Below are 23814 nucleotides of genomic sequence, written 5' to 3'. Positions count from 1 at the left end.
GAGCCTATGCATTCGGCACCGTTGAAGTTTGTCGTGGAAGACAGCGTTTCTCGTGGCCATCACCTCCGCACAACGAGTGAGAGATCCAGGCCCCATCTTGCAAGCCGCCATACTTGACGTTTCACGACACGAGGGTGCTGCTGAGGACGCACCCCTCCTTCATGCCCAAGGTGCTGTCGGACTGCCATCTCAACGAACCCTTGGTGTTGCCAGTTTTCTTCCCGTCTCTTTCGTCGCCGGCTGAAAGGACTCGGCACTCGCTGGACGTAGCTAGAGCGCTGAAGTTCTACGCGGACCGCACAAAGTTTTCGGAAGACATCACAGCTGTTTGTGAACTTTGGGACTGTGAATCAAGGGAAGGCTCTCTCGAAGACTTCTATTTCCAGGTGGCTCTCCGGCTGCATCATGCACTGTCACCGGTTGGCAAACCGACCGCTGCCCGGCCGTCCGATAGCCCATTCGACCAGAGCGATCGCTGCTACCACGGCGTTCCTGTCTGGTGTGTCCCTGCTGGACATCTGCAGGGCTGCGACGTGGAGGTTGATGCACACCTTCACAAGATTCTACTGCGTCGATCGGGACTCCGGGGAGGAGTCCAGGGTCGGCCAAGCAGTGCTGCACAACCTGTTCGCCTAAGGTGAGCCTGGTGAGGAGGTAAGCATTGCTTAATGTTGAGTTTTGATGTAATGCTTAATGTTGAGACTGTTGCCACCTCCCGTGTTTGTGCGTGTGTACTGCTATGTATTCTCTTATTCATGAGCATGTGAATCCATGCCAGACCCTATGCTGGAGAAGGAACAAGTTACTTACCTGTAACTGTTGTTCTCCTGCATGGGTCTGGCATAGATTCACATGCGAACCCTCCCGCTTACCCCTCTGCGGCTCTTCACTTGGTCATACTGCCACTTTACGTGCTACCAAATCTGAGGATGGCTGCCAGAGGCGGGGCTTAGGGAGAGGGCAGTCATTGGCTGGGGGCAGTATGACCCAGAGACCAGTGATTGGTTCCTACTAAGAAAGACAGATCAGAAACGAAACTGATACTGATTTTTTTTTTTCTATACCGAGGATTCCCGGCCTGATGACAGGGAATATTCATGAGCATGTGAATCCATGCTGGAGAACAACAGTTACAGGTAAGTAACTTGTTCCTTTTGTCCCATCTCTCTTCTGCTATCTTTGATGAAGCTGCTTGAGGCTTTGGTCTCTCCTCTCATCCTTTATGGAAACATCTAGGTATCTTGATATCTTGGAGTCTGGCTTCAGAAAAGGGAGAGGAACTGAGTCGGTTCTGAACTCTGTACTCAATGACCTCACCTGCCTAGTTGACCAAGGTGGTGTAGGAGCTCTCCTCCTGCTTGATCTGTCGGCCACGTTCGACACTAGATCACTCTATCCTGATCTCCCGTTTGTCGAGCGCGGGCCTAGGAGTCGAGGTACTGAACTGGTTTGCAGCCTTCCTGGCTGACCGATTCCAGTCAGTTTTCATGCCACCCTTCTGCTCTGAATCTATTCCACTGTTCTGCACTCACCTATTCTCTTTAATATTTATAGTCATCCTCTTCTTCTGATCATGTTCCATGGTTTCCTTTGCTATTCTTATGCGGACGATACACAAATTCTGATCCACTTAGATCTCAACCTGACACGGCAACTTGGCTCAGGAGCTGCCTAGAAGATTTGGGTGCCTGGATGGCAAATAACTTTCTTAAACTTAATGGCAGTAAAACCGAGGTCCTTGTAGTGTGAACTACTAGTCGGCTCATTTACTGGACCCCTGATATCTGGGCTGTTTCTCTTGGCACCTTCCCCGTCCCATTGTAGTGAGAAATTTGGGGGTAAAGTGCTCCTCTTCCTTGTCTATGTCCGAGCAAGTAGCAGTCATCTGCAAATTCGGCCACTTTAAGTTGTGCATTTTGCAGAAGGTTCTTCCCTTCATTCCTGCTCATTCTCATGCTCCGGTGGTAGTAGCACTGGTTCTCAGTACAGTTGATTACTGTAACTCCTTATACTTCGGCCAACCACGCTACCTAATAAACCGCTTTCAAATGCTTCAAAATGCGGCGGCCAGAGTAATCATGCGCCCCCCAGCACGCTGGCATATGGCACCGCTCCTGAAACAACTGCACTGGCTCCCAATTGAAAAGCAAATCTTGTTTAAATCCATGTGCCTGGTGCATCGTGCTTTCTATAAGCTAGGTGCTGAATATCTTCAAGAAAAATGTGTTCATTATGTTCTGGTCCGCCCCCTCCGATCCCAGGCTTCCTTACTACTACTTGTTCCCAGCGCCAGACGGACCAGGACTGGTGGCTGGGCCTTCTCTGTGGCTGCCGCTACTGCTTGGAACCATTTTCCTGGGGCACTGTGTGCAACCTCAAACAATCAGGCCTTCTGGCAGGCCCTGAAGACTCTTGTTCTGATCTTTTTTTGATTTCTGTTCCTGGCCTCCCACCTCTGTTTAGCGCCAATATGCCCTCGGGCGTACGTGCGCTCTATAAGAAAATATAGCATAAGCCATGCCCTAACTTTCTCCCCTGTTTGCCCTTGTACGCCTGATGTAACAACCTACAGTGCAGGTAAGGTAGTATGGGCAGAGACCACTCCTATTGGTAAAACCATGCCACTCCTACATTACTACCACCCGCCCAGCACTGTGCTCATTAGTTTGCCATTGAATCTCACTTAAAAAATCGGGCAGGTTAGCCCACAGAATAATTGTGTAGATTATCCTTATATTGCACTTAGAGGAATTGTGTAGGTTAGACCATGTATTGCACCTAGAAAAATTGTGCATGTTAGCCCATGCATTGCACTTAGAAACCTGTGTAGGTTAGCGTATGCTGCACTCTGTAGAACTGAGTAGAACGTAGCCAGTGCATTAAATGTAGGTGTCTGTAGAAAACAGCCAATGCACTGAATCTAGGTGTATGTAGAATGTAGTCAGTATATTGAATCTAGATGAAGGTAGAATGTAGCCAGTGCAGGGATTCTAAATGAATGCTGAATGTAGCAAGTGCACCAAGGCATTGGTTTGAATATAACCAAGGTTTTAAAACTATAACTCCATGTTTATGGAACTTCAGCCGCAGGCATGGCCGCACTGCTGCACACATTCGCCTCCATGCACCAAACAAAACACACAGCACAACATCTCTGCCATTAGAATGCAGCTATGAGCTACTACAAACACATTGATCTAGCTAGACACAAGTCTCTTGCATCAGAATGCAGCTATGACCTAGGACAATAAATTTGGTCTAGATGGACGCATAATGAGGGTGAGGGCAGAGAGCCCAAAGAGGACGGCCAGAGTGAGGGCGGAAAAGAGGGAGCAGGGATACCAATGAGCGGGATCTCAGTCTTACTGGCATTCAGAGATCACTAGAGGCTTACCATGCTTGACTAGCAGATAGACAGTCGGGGATAAGCAAGGAGGTGGTGGCCAAGGGTAGCCTGAATGAGCTGTGCGTCATCCGGGAAAAAGTAGAGATCAGGAGGGCGAAAGGGGCCAGATAGACATTGAAGAGCGAAGGGGAGAGGATAGAGCCCTGGATAACATGCATGGATAGAGAGGATCCAGGATGTACCTGGGAAGGTTGGTGAAGGTGTAAGCCATGCCAGAGCCTGATCCGTAATGCCACGGGTCTTTGCATAGACTAATAATCAGGATATTGTGGTTGGCGGTGTCAAATGCAGAGGAAAGGTCAAGGAGAATGAGGACGGAGGGAGAGCTAGAGTCAGTATCTTTACGGGTGTTCAGGAGGGCAGTTTCCATGCTTTGAAGCCAGACTGATGATCATGGAGACAACCAACAGATTCCGTGTTTGGGTTGAAGAACCGGTATTGATTATTTGAATAGCGCCTAGAAACAGTGTTTCAAAGCGCTTCAAGGCTGGTAGGGAACATGGGAGAATAATTTGCCATTCTTACGTCCTTGAAACATTCAGAATGTGAAAAATAACTCATCAGTCTGGCGACATTTCAAATAGTGCAAGGACAGAGGGGACGGAGGTGGGAAGGGATGGAGGGGAGGGATCAAATAAATGCAAGAAATGGAAGAAACTGATGGAATGGATGGAGTGGGTGTATGGAATTGATGGATGGAATCGAAGGATGGTGTGGAGATGGAATGGACAGAGGATGAAATGGATGATGTGGGTGGAATAGATGGAATGGAAGAAAATGACTGAGTTGATGAAATGGATGAAAACAGAAGGAATTAATCGAGTACCCAGTTGGAACTGTGAAGGTTAGCCTGCGCCAGACCTGACGGGATTGGGGACTCTAGCCTGTGTCTCTTCTGGATGGAAGTGCAGATGTTGGCCAGAATCGCATCTGGACAGAAATACGAATGTGAATGTTAACACGCCCCACACATGTATCACTGTGCACTCTGCCTTCCCCATGCTGTTGCTATATATCCGCATCCCCCCCCCCCCCCCCCGTCTCGGTCTAGCTGTTTCCCTGACAATGTGTTCACGTGCCTGGTCTCGGGCGCTTACTAGTTAACCATCATATCACATCACTACGCTTACGCTCTACTATACACCATCATTCAACTAGAACACAGCTATACCCCCGATTAATTCAGCCTACCTGTTCACATACTAATACCACCTCATGAACACCTCTTGACCCTAATAAAACACAGCTAGCCGAGCACATTCCGGCAAAGTTGCTCACATATGCGTCCTTCAGGCCTAACGCAGCCAGAGCCAGTCTGGGTGTCCACCCACCAGACTGCACACATCCAACTATTGTCTCTAGCACCACACCTAAAAGCTAGGATGCAGCTACCACCCGGCAATTACATCAGCTGCACACATCTGGTGCACCCTACAACACTATTTCTCTCTCTACTGACCAGATCTAAGGTTTCCGAGGGCGTTCTACCTACCAGCGCTTTCAGGTCATACCAATGATATATAGAGCACTACATAAATGCCAAGTAACATAACCTAAAAGGTAAAAAGACAAAAGGGAACATAGTTTCTCAGTACTGATAGTCTGAACGCACTGATCAGTTTCCCCATAACAAAATGAGCCAAAGGCCAGGGAAGTGAAGCTGAATGCTTCAATTTCGCGAAATGTTAGGACCAGTTCAAATGCAAAATGTGTGTGGGTCCACCGCAAAATGGATGGAAAATTGCTGAAAGAGAAACCTTTCCCAACGAGGTCTTAACAGCATTAGGTGTTGAAACCTGTTTTGCCATTTCTTTAGGTGTCCTTGCATCCCTCACCAGAGGGATGTGGAGAAATCTCTCCAACAGTGCCTCTTGCCCTCTTCAGTCAAGGCTGAGAGAAGCAATCGAATACTGGGTTATCTTCGCATTTTTCTTTTCTACATACGTTATTAGATGAAAAACATCAGTACACCCTCTTGGTTAAGCTGTGAAAGTTTGACCCTTTTGTTTTCATCTTTTGGCATCACCAGTAAGAACTGTGGTGCCTCACAAAATTACTTTTGTCCCCTTTTGACAGAACGATCCATTTGGGAAATGCTGAAAACTGTGTATTTTTCCTGTTTGCTCCCTAGGTGCTGACTTAATGCATTTTATGTTATGTAGAAGTATTTATTTGATAATAATGTTACTGTTACGTGATCTTTATTCCAGGGTGCAAAATGGGCACTCGCCATTGGCTAGTTATAATTAACTCTTGCTGAGTAAGAAATGGTGTGCTGTGTATGTATAAAATTGAGGTGACAAGTGATGTTTTACGGCTGCGCCCGTTATTCAAATTTTGTGAATCGATAAGACTTCATATTAAAGAAAATAATGTACTTAACTTTGTAATTTTCTATAGATTCATATGCGTCCAACCTTCTCCACAGGAGGCTTTCTTTTTTTTTGGCTTCACATGTTAGACCGATCTAAAGAGGCTTTTGGGGGATCTTAACTTTTGAGTGCCTGTTCCTCAGGCTCAGATTGGCAGGTCAGTTTTACATAGTGGTCCCTTGGAAACGGTTTCTGCTTGTAAGATGCAATGCTCAAGTATATGGTTCTCTCATAGTATATTTACAGGTAAATATTACACTTTACAGGGGACAAGCCCGTCCTTTCAGGTCTCCTGGGTGTTACCTGGCACCTTCACACAAAACAGCCCACCTCACTGTGGCTTGCCTGATCACCAGCTCTACGAAATGTCAACACACCCACCTTGCACGAATTACATCCCGACTAGTATCTGGTTCAAAACAGCATTCCTTGCCTATAAGGCAACCATTGTGAGGCACAAAGTCCTCTTGCAGTAAGACCATCTTCAGACTGGAAATTAGATAGGTTTACAAGGAGAAAAGTAGTGAAGTCCTTCTCATGCTATGCTCCGGCCCTCCATCCAAGTTGCAATTCGGACTGCTTAGTCCCTTCAGTTTAGGAAAGAACTGAAGACCTTGCTTTATCAACAACACATTGGTGTACCCTAGATTCTGGCCTCTATGTGCATGCACCATACGAACTTTGTACTCTCAATGATCACCGTTTACTTGATGAGTTCTCACTACTTCTGTTTTGCTCGAAGACCTGTACAGCACTCCTTTTCTCCAGAGCTAGGTCGGCGCTAAAGAAATATAGAATTATTCATCATTAATGTTCTTTTGACCTTGACAAAATAGATCTAATTCAGTATTGTAACTTACCTTATTTGTGCTATACTTTAATTTTTAGGTTTGTTGGCCGTTTTAAATCCCGAAAAGAACGCGAGGCAGAGCTTGGAGCCAGAGCAAAGGAATTCACTAATGTTTATATCAAGAATTTTGGCGAAGACATGGATGATGAAAGGCTTAAAGAAGTTTTCTGCAAATATGGTATTGCTTTTGCACTTTCACATTCTGATTATTTGTTTTTTAACAGAAGTCTGTGCTAGTTTGACCTTTTAGAGACTGCTCGCATCCCAGTGTGGTGAATTACTTGTGTGGGCTGCCAGTTTAGCTGCCATCTCTCTAAATCGTAAATGTTTCATCCACAACTTCAGTTTTTTACACTGTCATTAACTGATTATTTCTTATTATCCTTATTGTACTCAGTTAGCATTGCCCGTTTTTGTATTCGATTGACCAACTTCTAGTATGTTTTGCGTGCATTAGATCTCATCTCCTCACTTTTGCCGTACTCAAGGCACTGGTGCTGGAACCAGAGATTCTCCAGCATTGGATTTTTCATAGATTCCCATGGTGTGACTATTCAGTCAAGCTGAGAATTCTCTGTAACATAGCAGTTTGAACTTAAACTGAAAACTTCAGTCACTGTATTGCTCTTGTGTAGTCATTTTGGGTTATATTGCCAAAAGCTAGGGATCCCTTAGCTCCACTCCTGGAGGCCAGCTTCAGATTTTTACCGCACTTTCGTAGCCATCTTCAGATTTTTACTGCACTTTTCTGTGTTGGTAGTCTTCATTCTCCAGCATTGTATCTTTCATGGATACACCTGCTGTGAATATTCCCCGTCAGGCTGGAAAACCTCAGTAACTTAAGTAGTTTTCCTATTGAAACGTTGACACCTTGAGTGTTCTGTCCCACCCACGTAGTTATGGGTGCTTTAGGCCGCACCAATGGGACGTCAAGAATATAGCTCCGCCCTGCGGCTTCCCCTCAGATTTCAACAGTCTTCCAAACTTTTGGGATTACCTCGAGTTCTCGCCAGAGAATTTATCTTTTGTGCCTATAAACTTCAGTTTCTTCACGTCGGCTTTCACTGTTTTCCACTCTTTCGTCCGAGAAAGAGGGTTCCAGGTCCCCTTGTGTCCTCTTCGGGTCCGAGGAAGTCTTTATTCAGGCCGTGTCCTCAAGAATGTGTACGACTGAGATGGGCATTGTTAGGGAGAATTCTCATTCTATGGCTCATTTCCCCTTACCTATAGAGTCCCCAGCAGCTTTGCTGGATTTGAAGGATTTGTTTTTTTTCTCTTGCTAAGAGTGAGACTCTTTTTCCCACTCTTAGACAGATTGCTGATGTTTTTTGTTTGTCTATGGGGTTTTTCTCACCCTCATAGGAATCATCTTCTTAACGTGTGGTACACAGCACCCTCCGTGCCGTACCACAGGGGTGTCATATTAACCCCCAAACAGACTCCATACCCTGGGGTTGACTACTGTCTCCCAGGGCATGTAAAGTCCCCATTGACATTACGAGTCATTAATGATGAACTAAACCAGTACAACCCATCTTAAAATGGACGTACTGGAAAGGGTTAATAGGGTTCCCTAGTGTTCATTTTCGAGGGGGTACCGTACAGTCCCCCTCTCAAAAGTTTCTGGCTGGTGGCAGTGGTTACACGCAAATATTTTCCTATGGGTTTTTCCCATTGTTCGAGGCTACCACTTTTACTTACAGCCTCTAACATACCGCTGGTTTATTTGAATATTAACTTTAATCCGGTGTTTTTTTTTTTTTTTTGCCAGAACTTTAATATTTCTTTCTCGTGTCTTTCTCTGAAATCCTAACCCAGGTCGGGGATCCTTCGTTCGTCCTTTTGGCAGGCTTCTGCACAGAAGCCCTCCTCTCTGCGCCACGGAGTCTGGGTTAGACAGGATATGTGGGAGGGGCAATAGGCTCTATGGACAGGGTTGCCTAAGCAACCCAAGTCGCACTCTGCCCTGATAGGCTGTGGGGGTTCTCCCGCCAGGAGAGCCACCCTACTGTGTGAGTGACAGCTAGGCTGTATGAATGGGGGTCTTGCTACATAAAAGTATGGTCCTGTGGACTGGAGGGCAAGACGTCAGCACTGGAACTAAGAAACCGAAGAGGAGAGAAGCTGAAGACCTCTGCAACGACCGAACCACTGGTGAATCCATGCTGCAGATCCTCACCACTTTTCTCCAAAGACTTCAGAAGATCTTCCTCTGCAAGAGTCTTCTTCCCTTGAGCTGGTGGGGTTAACCAGTTCGCCAATCGCCTTCCAGGACCTGCCTTGGTCGAATCGTCAGTGCCCTGCACTCAGAGACCGGATAGACAGGCACCCGTCCACCACGACCGCGATTTAAAGGACTGTACCTTTTTAATCCGTTTCGGCATCACCGCGGCTGGCTTCTTCCCTGGGCAGTGCAGTAACTCGAACCTTCCTCCACGACGAGAGCCTCTCTTCCTCTGCTGGACAACACGAACTGCAGGAACCACCGCCACCGCAGGAGCCGCTTCCACTTTTTCAGGTACATTGTTCCGCCAGGCCTCCCGTTTCTCAGGCTAAAGGTGTTTGGAATCCTTTACCTACCTCTTGGGTATGCCGCCCCTATTGACTAAGATTATCTTTTACCTTCTGCACCCTCCTTTTGAATCGTAAACCAAAGACTTGACTGCAGCTACTAGAACAGCAGTTTGATCCTGGGCACATTGCCCTGTACCACTAACTCTGGCACAGGCCTATTGACTTTGGCTAAACCTGTTACCACTGCCTTCACTAGATTACTTTTCATCCTCAACTGTGTTGGTGCACCAAAAACCCTTATTACCACTCTTCCTTCCCTCTTATTGCTGAAGTGCCATTTTGCTCGGGTTTCACCTATGTATGACTATTGCTAAAGTGCTACCTTGCCTCACTTGTTCACAATCCACTTGGGAAGTGTTGCTCGTGTGTTTTAAGAGATTAGTTAACTCTGTATAACTTGTCCTTTACCTCCCTTTTTGAAAAATTACGAGTGCCATTTTTACTGGGTTGACCCTGTGCCATTTTGCTCAGTTTTCACTCTGGCTCAAACTTGTATTTAAATAGGGAGTGTGTATACTTGTATTAACTGTTTTAACTTGCTTTGATAAATGTGATTTATGTGTTGAACTAGAAGTGTGTAAAATAAATTTCTGATGTTTGTTAATCTGCTTAGAATCACATGCTGTGCATAGGTCCGACATACAGTGGTCACTTGAGCATTGCATTTTGTTTTTCGTAGTCGAAAAGGGGATGTTGACAAGGCGTGTCTGTAACACTATCCCTATAGTGACGTGCGGTGTACCCACAATCCCTCACGCGTCGAGGTCCCTCATTGTTTTTTTCCGCCCAGCTTTTGGTCGCCTTTACACGGAGCTCCTCGAGAGACATTGCAAAACATATTTCCTGGACCTTGGTCCTGACTTATTAAATTAACACATAGATCCCGCCCCTTGACGTAGCTGCGAATCTGTTTCTCCGCCGAACAAGACCTTCGACGGAGGAGACGAGACGGAGGAGATCCTTCGCCGCTGCCGAACACGTGGCCTGGCCTCGCCGGCCAACATACAGTAGGGAGAGTGGGGGTGGAACTATCTTGTTTCTCTTTGAGAATGCCTTTCCTTTTCCCCTCCCTTTCCCTCGGGGTTGTTATCACCACAAATTATTGCCTCAGCTATGGAGAGGGCACCCTTTAGGTTTTGCCCGCGCTGCAAGGGCAAGTAGACCTGGAAGGACAAGCATAAACGCTGTAATCGTTGCTTGCCCCTCAATCATAAAGAAGACGGCTGCGCGACTTGTCGGCTTCTAAAACCCAAAACTCTAAAAGAACGTAGAGTCAAGAGGTGGGCGGCCTACGCCATGTCGAAGTCCGATTCCTCACCCGCCGCCGCGGAAAGTGACGAGGAAGGTGATAACACGACCTCTGTTGCGGAAGTCTTAAACCTCTCGTGGGAGCGCTCACACTCCTCGACGTCCGTCCCCGGCCCCGACTGGCTCGGCTCACACCCTGCTTATGGGGATGAACACCACGGCACCAAGGACGCACAAAAGACTCGCTCCCATAAGCACACAACCCACGGCTCTTCTTCGTTGAAGACGAGGAATCCATCAGCGCCGAAGGAGACGCAGGGCACCCCAGCGTCTACCTCGGACCGTAAGAGTCTAAAGCCCCACTCGGAAACGCAGCCGCGACCAGCGACTGGGCTTTCTACAGATAAAGGCGCTACCCCCAAACCACCAACACGCAACGCCAGTAATGTCGAGACCAGAAACCTCCACAGATAATTTACTTGTCGAGAGCCTAGCGAGGATTGTTTCCGCCGATACCCATAAGCGGGCGAAAGACACGTCGAATACCGTGCAAAGGGCTAAAGACACGCAGAAAAAGCCGAAGGGGAGCCAGTAACTGCCCCTTCATCTAGAGGGACTCCTGGCCTACCGGAAGGCTTTTCAGATGGCGATGGAAACCTTTCTTCGTTGTGGGAGCAGTCAAAGCATTTCCAGTCAGAAGATACTAATCCCCCCGAGCCCCCCTAGACTACTCAGGGGTACCCCATGAAACTCTGGAGAGACTCCATTTCTGTATGGAGAAAATGGAAAGGTTTATGGAAAACCAAAACCTACCAACACCCAAAAGGCCAAGAGAAGGACCCCAGGAGGACCCCAGGGTCAAATTTCCTAGGCTGTTTAATCCTTCACATGAGGAATTAGATGTGTATGACCTCACTGAAGAGGAACAACATTTTCAGGAAGAGGATGATTTTTTGGGTGTAGAGGAAGAACGAAACCTAGAGGAGGGTTTTCAAGAAGATCCAGATACAGGTGCAGGGGACTTCGGAAAAGAACTAGAGGTAGTTTCCTCACATCCTTGGCAGTCCCCATCAGCGTATTCTGACCCTGATGCCATAACCCTATCTCCTCCCAAAGACTCGCCTATTAGGAACACATCTCCTATAGATGATCAGCCTACGTTTAATGCACTGTTGCGCAAAGCAGCAGCGAATTTCGAATTAGACACGGGGAAGACCTCTCCTGACATTGACTTTGTGGAAAAAGTAATTAAGGAGAAACCCCCCCCTGTCAGTCAAACCATTCCACTCCTTGCCTCAGTAAAAAGAAGAATCACCCCTTCTCTATCCACTCCTGCGTTGGTCAGAGGGGTCAACCCTCGAATAGAAAAACTCTTCAGTCCATCTCCTTCTGACCCTTTCGTACCAGACTCCCTTGTAGTAACAAATACAAGGAAGAGAGCAGGGGTGCCACTGTCCACCAGTGAGGCACCACCAGACAAGGAGGGGAAAAAGCTGTATGCCCTGGGTAAAAGAATCACAGCTTCCGCCGCTTTCTCAGCAAGGATCGCTAATAACTCCTTAATAGCAAGCTACGCAGACGCACAGTGGAGCAAGCTACGTAGCGATGCTGAAGGGGCACCAGAACCCCTGCGTACACGCCTTCTGGCCACAATCACGGAAGGGACACTAGTGAACCAAAGCATCGTTAAAAACACTTTAGATGCTGCAGAGACTGCTGGGCGTTCCCTAGTCCAAGGGATACTCCTCAAACGCCATGTCTGGTTGCGCAATTCAGGGTTTAAACCTGAAACGCAGGCTTCCCTGATCAACAAACCTATAGAGGATACCAATCCCTTTGGATGAGGCTCTAGAAAATGCTAAAAAGGAGTTTGACACAATCAAGACCCTTGACCAGATTTATAGGCCCCCTAACAGACGCGGCTATGGCAATAAGCGCTTTTTTCGTGGCCAACGCCAGCAGCAAAATCAACAACAATACTCTGCCAACAACTGGTCCTCTAACCATGGTAATAGTGGCCAGTACAATCAGAGAGGCCAACGCGGTGGCAAGGGGAGAGGTCAGGGCTCTACCCCTAGAGCCTCCCAGGCCAATAACAGCAAATGACCCGAAGATTCGGGTCCCCTCCCATGCATCGCTGGTTGGGGGCCGGCTAACATTGTTTCTTCCAGCATGGGAGGGAATAACATCAGACCGTTGGGTATTATCAACCATAGCCCGCGGATACTGTATAGAGTTCAACAGTTCCCCAGCATACAAACCCCCACGGGGACGACGCATTACACCAGAACACCTCCACATCCTTCTACAGGAAGTGGAACAGCTACTGGAAAAAGGAGCTATAGAGGTTGTGCCTCTATCTCAGGTAACGGAAGGTATTTATTCAGTGTACTTCCTTGTACCCAAAAAGGACCTAACCATGCGCCCTGTATTAGATCTGCGCCCAGCGAACAAATTTGTCAAGCCCCAAAAGTTTTGCATGGTAACCTTACAGGAAGTAATCCCCTTGCTATCACAAGGGGATTACATGACAACACTGGACATGAAAGATGCATACTTTCATATTTTAATGTTGCCAGCGCACAGAAAATACCTCAGGTTCATGATAGAGAACAAACACTACCAGTTCAGAGTGCTACCCTTCGGGATAGCATCAGCACCAAGGGTATTCACAAAAGTACTGGCAGTGGCAGCGGCCCATCTGCGCAGGTTGTCCATCCCAGTATACCCTTACCTCGACGATTGGCTCATAACGGGGGATTCTTACGAAACATGCTTCTCCAATACCCAAAAGACTGTAGACCTTTTGTTCCAACTGGGCTTCTGCATCGAGAAGAAGTCCAGCTTAGACCCCAGCCAGATCAAACAATTCATAGGGGCTCTAATTCGAACAAAGGACGGCCTCGTCTTCCCCTCCAACGAGAGGGTCCAAAACATGCTGTTTCAGATCCCCCCAATATGTGGCAGGTCGAGAGGTGACGGTACGCAAAGCAATGCGCTTGCTAGGAATGATGGCGTCATGTATTTATTGGGTACCTCACGCGCGCCTACGCATGCGCCCAATGCAAGAGTGGCTCAACAGCCAGTGGTGTCAGGGCAGCGGACAATGGGACGATCTAGTGGTGGTCTCGCAGGCCTTGGTTCTCTCGCTACGGTGGTGGACAAAGGAAAACCTGTTAATAGGGAAACCTTTTGCCACACCCGCAGTGGAAGCCATTCTAACCACAGACGCATCCCTCACAGGATGGAGGGCTCACCTATCCCATCAGACTGCTCAGAGTGTGGACTCCGAGCATAGCATCCAAGCACATAAATCTACTGGAGTTACTGGCGGTGTTCAAGGCACTGAAAGCCTTCCAGGAACACGTACAAGGAAAGACGGTGATGGTCCTCACGGACAGCACCACAGCCCTGTACTACCTCAACAAACAAGGGGGAACCCACTCTCCAGGACTGTCTAAGCTGTCCCAAAACATCTGGAAGTGGGCTCTCAGACACATGTTCCTACTGTCACAGCATGTACCAGTGGAACTCAATCTGCTAGCAGACGAACTCAGCAGAGATTTCCCCCTGCCCGCAGAGTACGAATGGCGGTTACACAGACATTGTCTTCGACGTCTTCACACAGTGGGGTTTCCCAGAAATAGACCTGTTCGCAACTCTGGAGAACTCACAATGCCAAGATTACGCCTCCAGGTACCCTCCGAACCAGTCCAAGGGGAACGGTCTATGGATTCCATGGTCAGGGAAATTTGTTTACGCTCCCCCCCCCCTCCCCTAACCCCCAACCCCCCCTCCCCCCCACCCCCCCCCCCCCCCCGACTCCCCTTCTCAACAAGATTTTGCACAAGATGCACCGGGAACAAGCCACTATGATACTAGTGGCCCCGGCAACCATGGTTCGCTCATCTGATGGAGATGTCTCTGTCTCCACCAGTGAAACTGCCCTGCCCGTACGTACAACATGCTGTCACAGGACAAGGGCAGGACACTGCATCCATGCCCTCAAACCATGAACTTAGCAGCCTGGCTCCTGAGGTCATAGAATTTGGACATCTACAACTTCCACAAAGGTGCATGGACATCCTCAGGAAAGCTAGAAAGCCTAAAACTCGTCACTGTTATTCTAGCAAGTGGAAGAGATTTGTCATCTGGTGTAGAGGAAGAAGCATCAACCCCATTGACTGCTCTCCCGCACAAATTGTCCTGTACCTGACCCATTTGCTGGACTCAGGTCTAGTATTCAATTCTATTAAAGTCCACCTAGCGGCACTTTCTGCATACACACTTCCCAACTCAAATTGTCATGGTGGAAAGTCCCAGTGATTAAAGCCTTCATGGAGGGGGTAAATAGAATACACCCTCCAATAGCAAACCCAGCTCCCGGCAGGGACCTAAATGTGGTACTCACCAGGCTCATGGGTTCACCCTTTGAACCCATGCACAAGGCAACTCTTAAAGACCTCACTCTTAAGACTGCTTTTCTAATAGCTATCACCTCCATTAGGAGAGTAAGTGAACTACAGGCTTTCTGTTCTAGACCCCTTTGTAACGGTTCACAGAGATAAGGTGGTTCTACGCACACACCCGAGGTTTGCACCGAAATTCATCTCGGAATTCCATGTCAACCAGTTAATAGAACTACCAACGTTCTTTCAAAACCCTTCAAATCTAGGAGAAAAAAACCTGCATACACTTGATGTGCGCAGAGCTGTCATGTTTTATATGGAAAGAACTAGACCACTGAGAAAGACTAATCAGTTCTTTGTCTCGGTGGCAGCAGGAAGAGGAGGAGATGCAGTATCAAAGTCCACTATATCTAGATGGATTGTTCAATGCATCACTCTGTTTCTCTTGCTAAGAGAGAACTACCCATCAAGCCAAGAGCAGAGTCTACTCGTGGCACTGGGGCATCCATAGCATTCATTGCAAATGTTCCCCTTTAGTCCATCTGCAAAGCAGCAACCTGGAGTTCTGTACACACCTTTACAAAACATTACTGTCTAGATGCCCACTCTAGAGCTGATTCCCAGGTGGGACAAGCAGTATTAAGACACCTTTTCTCTGCTGTTCCTTCTCAAAACCCACCTCCAACTCCAGGTACTGCTTGCTAGTGTATGCACAGCATGTGATTCTAAGCAGATTAACAAACATCAGAAGACAATGCATTACTTACCGTAAAAGCATTTCTGATGGTTGTATCTGCTTAGATTCACATTCGCCCACCCTTCCTCCCCGCTCGGATGGAAGGAACATAGACATCCTTTTACATCTCTTTTCTGTACTCGCTCACGTCTAGAAGGCTCCCTCAGGGCAGAAAAAATACAAACAGAGGGACCTCGACGCGTGACGGATTGTGGGTACACCGCACATCACTATAGGGATAGTGTTACAGACACGCCTTGTCGACGTCCCCTTTTCGACTACGAAAAACAAAATGCAATACTCCGCAGTGACCACTGGATGTCGGACCTATGCACAGCATGTGAATCTAAGCAGATACAACCATCAGAAATGCTTTTACGGTAAGTAATGCATTGTCATATTATTTTTAATACAAAGCTTTGGTCAGTCTTTCCTTATACCATGGTGCTGTAGTCCTAATGTTTAATCCCTGAATACTGCTCAACTTCCTCTTGAGATAAGTCTGACTGTTCAGCCACAGCTACCAACTAAATCTTTGTGGTACAGACTGATACCAAAGGGAATTTGTTGCATATACCTGTAGTCTTAATCTGCTGTAGTGCTCCCCAAGGGAACTGCAGTGGATTCTGCCTAACAGGCATTCGGAATGTCTGTACTGCTTGTATCCCAATCGCTCATCCGACAACTGCAATGTCTGTCAGGGGTTCTCCCAAAGAACCCTCAAGGACCGAAACAGGTGCTTGATTTTGCTGGCTGAATGAAGGTGCCTATCCGGCTTCGTAGGTTGCCTCTTCCCGCAGAGGTAGGCTAGGTCTGCCTAAGAAGCAGCGCACAGGTGAGCGTAGGCCTTTGTCTGCTTTGGAAAAGGCCAAGAATTCTGCTGCTGCACTGCCTTTGTTGAATGTTGAGCGGTCGCTAATTTTCTCCTGTCAAGGCACAACTGCATCATGCTCTGACAAATCGACGGAGAGGGGCTCACCAGCAGAAATCCGTGGATCAGGGCCGCAAGACTTAGTCATCGGAGAAGGAGAAATCAAGTCCTCACTCTTCCTCCTTGTCTTCGATGAGGTCTTCGCCCAAGGACAAGCAGCATTCCTCATCAGCTTCCGATTGGTCTTCTTCGGGCCATGAGTCGAAACACAGGTCCAGGTTGTCCTCCAAGCGCCTGTCTTCTCCATCTGCCGTAGTGCTGGGGTTGCAGACAGCATCTACTACTCATGCCTTGTCGACCACTATGCCGACTGGTTCGACTCTACCACTGTCCACAGCCCTGCCATCTGCTGTCCCGTCGACCGCTCCGTCGACAACGGCTCCCTCGCCAATGACTAAGATTAAGGACCCGGCTACACAGCCGCCTTCTGTTAGACCTGCTCGGCCTGAGGTGGTGGGAGTCCCGCCTTCCAGGGAGGTCTCGGAGCATTCCGAGGTGGCTACGGAGCATAATCTTATAGAATGGTTTCCACTCATGCTGCTTGAGGACTTACTCCAATATGACATCACCTTTGACTTTAAGGCTGCAGTCTACGACGAGCGTGCCGTTTTGGAATCTGATCCCAAGGAAGGGGGTTCAGCTTGGCCTTTCCTGGATCCATCCGTGTTGAACCTCCACCCTTCACTTCGTCCACGTCACCGGATCTGGGGTCTGTGCCGCCTCAGTATCCTCATCAACCCACACTCATTGCTCTTGATGCAAGTGCTCAATATTTTGCAAGCTCTCCTTGAGCTGTTGGACGCCCGGCTCCCAGTACTTCAGACTCTGCCTGTCCTGGTATTGCTAAGCCCTCCTGCCGCGCCGCCTCAGAAGAATGCCTCCAATACCTTCCGCAGCCAAGGGCTTTGCAGGAGGCCAGCCCTGCCTCAACCTCCTCCGCCTTCCCTTAGGGTTTTTACTCCTCCCCAAAAGGATCAGGAGGGAAGGGGTACTTGATGATTCAGAGCAAGAGATTGCTCCGTAGGACACTCTCTACGGTTTCTTCTTCTCCAAGAAGGGCAGATACCTGGGATACAGACCCGGACGAGGATGTCTCCACCGGATGACATTGGGGCCTTCCAGGCCATGATGGCTAAAGCCTGCCACAAATTTGAGTTTTTTGCTTGACAATATGGGGAAGAGGAGAAAGAGGTCTTTCTCAATTCCTATATTGGATCACGTATGGCAGGAGGGGCACTGTACGATGAGGAATCCGGGGTTCTCCAGCATGGGGTCTGGCATGGATTCAGATGCTCATGAATATTCCCCGTCAGGCTGGGAATCCTCGGTAAAGGAAAAATCAGTATCAGTTTCGTTTCTGATCTCTCTTTCGTAGTAGTAACCAATCACTGATCTCTGCGTCATACTGACCACAGCCAATGACTGCCCTCTACCTAAGCCCCGCCTCTGGCAGCCATCTTCAGATTTTTACCGCACGTTCAAGTGTTGGGAGTCCTCGTGCTTAGCTCTCGAGCTTTTACTGCGTGTTTCGCGCTTTTTCAGGTGAATTTTCACATTTTTTCGGTTAATCGAGCCTCAAGCTCCACCGTTTCTACTCCCGTTAACGGCTACCCGTTGCAGGATTTTCCTACGCCCCTCAAGGGTGAAGATTTCGTCGAATCAACTTCTTGGAGGATTCCAGAAGATTCGCGGCCTACTTCGAGATTGCCCAGGATGTGAGTTCGTCGCCCGGACCCAAGCTGTTTCGCAGCTGCTCTGGATGCGGGCTGCAGAATGTGTTTAAGGAAGACGAACATTCGCGATGCCTCTACTGTCTTCATGGGGACAAGACTCATGTAGAGAAGGACTGCCAGTTCTGCAAGAACTTGTCGGAGCGGACCATGAGGGACCGTCGATCCCGTCTCGCAAGCTGGTTGGAGAAGGGCTCGACGGGTGAGAAGAAAGGGTCCGAGCGGGCTTCTAAGTCCGGGCGCCCCGGCGACGGGGGCCCAACACCAGGCCAAGCGCCGCGAGTCCGCTGGATCAGGGAGCGCCGAAAGGTCGGGCTCTTCGGTCGCCAGGCAGGGCGCACCTTCCCCGGCACCGTCAACCACGAGCCAACGCTCCGGTTCGGGGAAGAGAAAGTCCGAGACACCGGGTAAGCTTCGGGAGAAGCCCCGTCCGATCTCGGAAGAGGGGGAGCGAGGCGTCGCCACTCCCCCGAAGGAGAAGGCCCAGGACGCACCTAAGGTGGTGAAGGCCCCTACCCAGCAGGCAAAGGTCTCTATGGAGGCGATCGCGGTGACTCTGGCCAAGCCGGCAGAGACACCGCCAGCGGAGACTGCCTCCGGGACTAGAGTTTCCCTGCCGCCAAGGAGGGAATCCTCTTTTGAGCCCATCGTCGTGGCCGCCATGATGGAAGAAGCGAGGGGGGGCACGGTGGCCTCCTAGAGCTCGGAGTCAGCCTCGGAGGAGAAACTGACCGAGGCCGTGAGGAACCTCGAAGTCCAATTCGAGAAGGTTCGATCCTGTCAGGAAGATCCTCTGGAGATAACCGAGGAAGACGACGATGGTGAGGAAGAGCGGCCTTCCCTTCCGGCGCAGCCGGATCCTAGGCCTCAGGATGGCTCGGCGGCCATTTTGTCTGCCATCCAGTCCTTATGCTCTGAGATAAGGACAAGATTCCCACGGCCCAGGCCGGCGGACCCGCAACCTGGGCCGTCAGGAAGTACTCAGAACAAACGACGGAGGACCCAACCCTCTCCTCCACTCGCCCCGTAAGGCCTACAGTTCCCTCCTCATCCTCCCACAAGTCGGGAGATGACGGTGCGTTGGGCTCGATGACGGGTTCGGAGGGTGACGACGACGGAACGGGCCTCGCTGCCCGACGAGATTGGCTCATTCCACGCCATGATCGCCAGGGCGTCCGAATTGTTCCAGCTCTGCCCGGAGGAGCAGAAAAAAGGTTTCCCCTCTCAGCGCCGGGAGGCCAAGAGGAAGACGGTCATCGCGGTGCCCCTAATCGATGACATCTGGGAGGAGGGCCTGTCGGTTCTCAAAAACCCCTCCACGGCACCAGCCAAACGGGACCGGTACGAGAAGAAGTACCGGGTCCCCGAAACCGCTCCCCTGTGCCTCAGGGCCCAGCCAACGCCAGACTCGGTCGTCTCGGCGGCGGTGTCAGGAGCCTCGACGTCGAATTCCCCGCCGGATGGCGAGGGAAAGGAGTTGGACGCCATGGGGCGGCGGGTCATTTCGTCGGCGCCGACGATCAAAGCGGCCAACGCCCTGGCGATCGTGGCCCGTTACGACAGGGAGCTCTGGTTTAAGCTGGCCCCCATATTGGACTTCCTGCTGGACGACAAGAGGTCCGAGGCCCTGGAAATACTGCAAGAGGGCGAGTAGGCGTCGGACCACGCCATAACGGTGGCAACCGATATTGCCGATACCGGGTTCCGCCAGCTGGGCAACGGTGTTTGCCTACGACGACGGGGTTGGCACCGGGCGACCGACTTCCGTCAGGACGTCCAGACCAGGGTGTTGAACATGCCGTTCGACGGCAGCAACTTGTTCGGGAAGGCGGTGGACGAATCCCTCCAAGCCATAAAAACTGACACGGAGACGGCCCGCGTCCTAGGAGCCCTTCAGCAACGACGGCCCTTTCGGAGCTCCGGAGGCAGACAGGGTGCCTCCAAGGGATCCAGCGGTGGCTCGTCCTACCGCCAGGCGGCACGCTCCTCGTCTCAGGAGGCCTACAGGGGTCGCGGCAAGCAGGGAGCGCCTCGCCGCCGCCGTCGGCAAGGTGGCCAGGGCGGCAAGGCCACCACCTCCAAGCAGGACTGAACCGGCCGTGGTCTCGGGCCCCCACCGAAGCACCCCGGTGGGAGGCCGGCTGACGAATTTCGTCGGCGTGTGGAAGTCCATCTCCACCGACCGTTGGGTGCTGGATACCCTGGCAAGAGGACACTCTATCGAATTCCTGAAGAAGTGCCCTCACGTTCCACCTGTGGCCAGGAAGGAAAATCACGTCCCGCAACTGCTGTTGGAAGTACGGGCGATGCTCAGGAAAGGCGCCATCGAGCTTGTCCCCAAGAGGCTCCGGGGCGCTGGGGTGTACTCAAGGTACTTCCTCGTCAGGAAGAAGGCGGGCGGCTGGCGCCCCATCCTGCACCTTCGTCGTTTGAACAAATACATCAGATCACAAAAGTTCAGGATGGTCACCCTCCAGCACGTACTGGGACAGCTGGAGGAAGGCGACTTTCTATCGTCGGTGGACCTGGAGGATGCATACTTCTACATTCCCATCCTCAAAAGTCACCGAAAGTTCCTCAGGTTTGTCGTCCAGGGACGCCACTACCAATTCAGAGCACTGCCGTTCTGATTGAAGTCGGCCCCCAGGGTCTTTACCAAGTGCCTAGCACCAGTGGCGGCGCGGCTGCGCCTGCAGGGGATTCACGTCTACCCCTACCTGGACGACTGGCTCATCCGCTCAAGGACGAGGGAACTCGCCGTCGAACACACTGCGAGGACCGTCCAACTACTCACAGACCTGGGATTCGCCATAAACTACCCAAAGTCTCACCTGGTGCTGTCGCAGGTGGCCCTGTTTCTGGGAGCGAAGCTCGATACAGTGAGGCGCCTGGCGGCCCCGTCGGAAGAACGGACGAAGACCATTCTAGGCAAAGTGCAGCACCTGCTAGCCACGGACGTGGCCAGGGTGAGGTCCATCAAGTCCCTCCTGGGGATGATGTCCTCTTGCATCTACCTGGTGCGCCTCTGCAGGCTATGGATGCGCCCTCTTCAAGAATTTCTCGATGCCCGTTGGATGCAGGCGACGGGCACCTTCGAAGACCGGGTCCCTCTCCGAGGTGTTCCGGCGGGCGATTCAGTGGTGGGGCGTTCCAGCGCACCTTACGGCGGGCAAGGACTTTCAGACACCGGCGTACCAGGAGACGGTGACGACAGACGCCTCCCTGGAAGGTTGGGGCGCCCACCCCGGAGATCTCCACGCAAGAGGCCTCTGGCTCCCGTAGGAGAGGCTCCTGCACATAAACGTCCTGGAACTCCGAGCCGTGTTCTGGGCTCTCAAATCGTTCCTCCCGTCGCTCAAGGGCAAAGTGGTGCGGATCTTCACGGACAACACCACGACAATGTTTTACATCCGGAAGCAGGGAGGCACCAGATCCCCAGTCCTATCCAAGGAGGCACAGGATCTGTGGCACTGGGCGGTCGCCCAGGGGATGTTCCTGGTTCCCTTCCACCTGGCAGGAGAAAGCAACACCATCGCCGACTCGCTCAGCAGGGATCTGCGCGCGTGTCACGAGTGGGAACTGCGCCAGGATCAGGTGGATCAACTCTTCTGACGATGGGGCAAACCCCAAGTCGACCTGTTCGCAACAGCGACGAACTCGAAGTGCAAGAGGTTCGCCAGCAGGTTTCCCCAGCCAAGAAGCATGGGCGATGCGTTCTCGTTCCCCTGGGACGGCCTATACCTGTATGCGTTCCCTCCGTTGCCGTTGCTGCTTCGACTCATCAGCCAGCGCAAGAGGTCCCGGTGCAGGATGATCCTCGTCGCACCGGCGTGGCCGAGGCAGATCTGGTTCCCGGACCTTCTGGACTCGTCAACGTCCCCTCCCATCAAGCTGTCGGCGGACGCAGACCTTCTCTCCAGAGAAGGAGGCACCATCTTCCACCACGACCCGGCGTCGCTGAACCTGCAGGCTTGGCTCCTGCAGCGCTAGAGTTTGGAGGCTACGATATACCGGCCGATTGCAGAGAGGTTCTTGCAAAGGCCAGGGCGTCCTCGACTCTGAAATGCTACGGACACAAATGGAAGAGGTTCTCTGTCTGGTGCCACGCACAGAAGATTAACCCCCTACGGATTACGGCCCCTCAAGTGCTGCCGTACCTGCTATCGCTGGCAAAGGCTGGGCTAGCCCATGCCTCCATTAAGATTCATCTGGCGGCGATCTCCAGATATACCAGAACCACAGGACGGATGTCCCTTTGGTCCCATCGACTGGTAAAAGAGTTTATGAAGGGACTGTTCCGGTCGTTCCCACTGGTGAAGGCCCCGGCCCCGGAACTTAACGTGGTGCTGACCAGGCTCATGGGGCCCCCATTCGAGCCGATGCACTCCGCACCGATGAAGTTTGTGTCGTGGAAGACTGCATTCCTGGTGGCCATTACCTCCGCACGACGAGTGGGAGAGATCCAGGCCCTATCCTGCAAACCACCGTACTTGACTTTCCATGCCTCGAGGGTGGTGCTTAGGACGCACCCCTCCTTTATGCCCAAGGTGCCGTCGGACTTCCATCTTAACGAGCCCTTGGTGTTACCTGTTTTCTTCTCGTCTCCTTCGTCGCCAGCCGAGAGGACTTTGCACTCGCTGGATGTGGCTAGAGCGCTTAAGTTCTACGTGGACCGCACAAAGAGTTTCCGGAGGACATCACAGCTGTTCGTGAACTTTGGACCTGTGAATCAAGGGAAGGCTCTCTCGAAGTCTTCTATTTCCAGATGGCTCTCCGGCTGCATCATGCACTGCCACCGGTTGGCTAACCGACCGCTGCCAGGCCGTCCGAGAGCCCATTCGACCAGAGCGATTGCTGCTACTACGGCGTTCCTATCTGGTGTGCCCCTGCTGGACATCTGCAGGGCTGCTACGTGGAGGTCGACGCACACCTTCATGAGATTCTACTGCGTCGATCGGGATTCCAGGGAGGAGTCCAGGGTCGGCCAAGCAGTGCTGCGCAACCTGTTCGCTTAAGGTGAGCCTGGTGAGGAGGTAAGAGATGCTTAATGTTGAGTTTTTTGTATAGCTTAATGTTGAGCCTTTTGCCACCCCCTGTGGTTTTGCATGTGTGTACTGCTATGTATTCTTGTATTCATGAGCATGTGAATCCATGCCAGACCCCATGCTGGAGAAGGAACAAGTTACTTACCTGTAACTGTTGTTCTCCAGCATGGGTCTGGCATGGATTCACATGCGAACCCTCCCGCCTACCCCTCTGCGGCTCTTCACTTGTTCATACTGCCTCTTCACGTGCTACCAAATCTGAAGATGGCTGCCAGAGGCGGGGCTTAGGTAGAGGGCAGTCATTGGCTGTGGTCAGTATGACGCAGAGATCAGTGATACTGATACTGATTTTTTTCTTTACCGAGGATTCCCAGCCTGACGACGGGGAATATTCATGAGCATGTGAATCCATGCCAGACCCATGCTGGAGAACAGTTACAGGTAAGTAACTTGTTCCTTACAGAGCCACCCAGCACAAGTGCGCCACACCTCCCAATAATGAAAACCATAAGT

At 50.8% G+C, this 23814-nt stretch overlaps 1 protein-coding gene across 2 annotated transcripts in view; it reads left to right on the top strand.

Annotated features, from left to right (window-relative positions):
* PABPC1 (poly(A) binding protein cytoplasmic 1) overlaps nucleotides 1-23814 on the top strand; it is a 503278-nt gene that overhangs the window by 166908 nt on the left and 312556 nt on the right. For both annotated transcript variants that reach the window (XM_069621444.1, XM_069621445.1), the window contains exon 5: nucleotides 6667-6806. In XM_069621444.1, the coding sequence (XP_069477545.1) occupies nucleotides 6667-6806 (140 nt within the window). The remainder of the gene's footprint in view (nucleotides 1-6666; nucleotides 6807-23814) is intronic.

This window comes from Ambystoma mexicanum, chromosome 5q, assembly GCF_040938575.1.
Source record: "Ambystoma mexicanum isolate Mex_15411 chromosome 5q, UKY_AmexF1_1, whole genome shotgun sequence".
NCBI lineage: Eukaryota > Metazoa > Chordata > Amphibia > Caudata > Ambystomatidae > Ambystoma > Ambystoma mexicanum.
Note: the sequence above shows the minus strand (reverse complement) of the source record. Positions and strands in the feature narration are given on the sequence as shown.